We start from the raw sequence: 2,630 nt of genomic DNA on the forward strand, positions 1-2,630 counted from the left end.
GGATCGAACTCATGCTGAAGTGACTTTAGCTTCTAAGGGCTGTGTCCTAACCCGCTGCACCACCAGGGAGGGCCCACAGTTATCATTGTTAACCATTACATTTTAATTTTTAATTGTAAGTGATTTAAGAACTTTTACAGTTTCATTCCTTTTGAGAGAAGATTTATCTGCAAATAATTAGTAAAAAGTTTAAGGATACTTTAATATTTTTAGGTGACATAAGATATCTTTTAGATTAAAATTTTTTAGCTTTAAAAATAAACCTAAATTTGGGATCTCATATTAAAATGCACAGATGCAGGTCCACAAGATAGGGGAGCTGGATCAACTGTGTGAGGTTGGTATCTTTAGCCCTGCTGCTCCGGGCCCTAAGCCTGCTGTCTCAATAACTAGCAGCTGCAGCCCAGCTCACAGGGAGATTATTGATCATTATCAAAGTCCTAGCTAGAAATGTGGGTTTCCTAGACCAGACATCTAAAAAATGTGATAACTGGATTGGTGGGGACTCCAGCATGTAGTGATGTGATGATTTAAGAATTATACATTCAAGTAGATGAAAAGGAGAAGATTGTGGATTCTAGATTTAAAATATTAGACTACAGCTCATTAGCCACCAAATGGGTAAGAGGAAAGACAGTGAATAAAGCCTTGAGCATCGTAAACACAAAAATTACTAAGGAACTGTGCCTTTCTCCTGAGAAACTGTACTGCTCTACACTGGCTGAAGATGCATTCAAGGTTGAACCTGACTGAAAATAAACAAGAACCCAAGAAAGGAGAGGCACAGATAAAGGTCCCTGTCATGAAACTCTTAGCAGATCCCATGACTGTTTGCCCACGTGCATGCAATCACCATTGATGTTCGGAAACCTCTTATGTTATACTAAAAATTATGAGATATGTACAACATTTACTGTTCCCATTGTTCTGATGAAGCAAAATACAGTTCACTCTTCTCAGTCATAGTTTCTTTCAGCCCTCTTTTTATTGCCTTAACTCAGCTCATGTTCATTTTGAATAGTGTGTGTGGCCACAGACACAGAAGTCAAAATGAATTCTCACATTTTGATAGTATACAAATATCTAATTTTATACAAATCTGTTTTGGGGAGATTACCAATAGAAATCTTTGGTGTAATTATTTGATAAAACCAGTTATGTACATAAAGCAGATCTACAGCCCTTATAGAAAACAATGGAAGGTTTTTGGAAGTATTAAAAATAGGTACAACAATTATATTAATACGTATCTACCCTAAGAATGCAAAAATGATGACTTAAAGGGATATGTACTCTCTTAATGTTCATTGCAGCACTATTTAAAATAGCTAAGATACTGAAACAACCCAAGCACCCAGAAATGATTGCTGAATGGTTCAAGTTCTAATATTAGATACATAATGAAATACTACTTAGCTTGAAAGAAAAGATGAATGAACTCTTGCTATTTGCAACAGTATGGATCAAACTGGAAGGGATTTTGCTAAGTGAAATAAATCAGGAGAAACACAAATTCTGATGCCTTAACCCATGTATGGGTTATAAGGAATGGACAAAACTGAACCAAAACAAAGCCTATAAGTCTGATTGTATAGAATTGAGACTACTGGAGAAGAAGGGGTGGGTTGGGGAGCAGAAGGACCCAGTTGATTACAGTGGCAGATTACAGGTATTACAAGTGTGTTATTGGGTGTGCTATGGTGTGGTATAACATACATTTGAAGAGGTGTAAACCTGTACCTCTAACTCAAATATTGTTGCAAACCAGCATTACCTCAATAACATATAATGCTATAAATATCTCCTCAAATCTTACTTGTCACATGTTTTCAGAATGGAGTAGATTCAACTCTAGCTTATATATACTAATTATTTGATGCCTTATAGTTCATTCTGTTAAACTGTCAGCCCTTTTCATTAAAACAGCTTCTTTAATGTTTCTAGGTTATTGAATCCTTGGGAATTATTATCTATAAGGCACTGGACTATGGCTTGAAGGACAATGAAGAAAGGGAATTGAGCCCTCCCCTGGAGCAGCTTATTGATCAGATGGCCAACACGGTGGAGGCTGATGGTAGCAATGATGAAGGCTATGAGGCTGCAGATGAAGGCTTGGAAGGGGAAGAGGAAAAAAGAACAGTCTCAACTATCCGGTCCTATAGAGATGTCATGAAGGTAAAGCAACGATTTAAATAGTACTTTTCTTCCGAGAATTGTTACTTAACTTAAAGGAAACATTGAACAGTAATTCAACATTTGATGGTAGTCAGGTGTAAATGAAATGAATAAGGATCTGTAATACACTGATTCTATGATTTGTTTACAGACTCAATATGACCTCAATCATAACCTTCTCAAAAAAAATGCCTTTAGATATTATGTGCTTTCCTTATCTTTACATATTATACTCCAACTTAACTGGGTATTGTCTTGAATTGACTTCTGCATTTTCCACTGCATGTAACAATAACAATTGTTAAGGAAAGATTCTGAATCTGAACATCAACTAATTGTTTCATTTTTTTTTTCTTGATTTGGTTTTAGTTGCATGTAATAAAACAACTTCGGTAACTTGAATTTTTCTCTTTAAAAATTTCTACTACTTTAAATTTTAGGAAATGCAGCAAGAT

At 35.6% G+C, this 2,630-nt stretch overlaps 1 protein-coding gene across 2 annotated transcripts in view; it reads left to right on the forward strand.

Annotated features, from left to right (window-relative positions):
- The window catches only part of SPIRE1 (spire-type actin nucleation factor 1), a 143,710-nt gene that overhangs the window by 56,623 nt on the left and 84,457 nt on the right, over window positions 1–2,630 (forward strand). For both annotated transcript variants that reach the window (XM_012725903.1, XM_004683724.2), the window contains exon 2: window positions 1,945–2,175. In XM_012725903.1, coding sequence (XP_012581357.1) covers window positions 2,050–2,175 — 126 coding nt within the window. In that variant the 5' untranslated portion in view covers window positions 1,945–2,049. The remainder of the gene's footprint in view (window positions 1–1,944; window positions 2,176–2,630) is intronic.

Source organism: Condylura cristata, unplaced genomic scaffold (assembly GCF_000260355.1).
Source record: "Condylura cristata isolate star-nosed mole 26May11 unplaced genomic scaffold, ConCri1.0 scaffold00016, whole genome shotgun sequence".
Classification (NCBI taxonomy): Eukaryota; Metazoa; Chordata; class Mammalia; order Eulipotyphla; family Talpidae; genus Condylura; species Condylura cristata.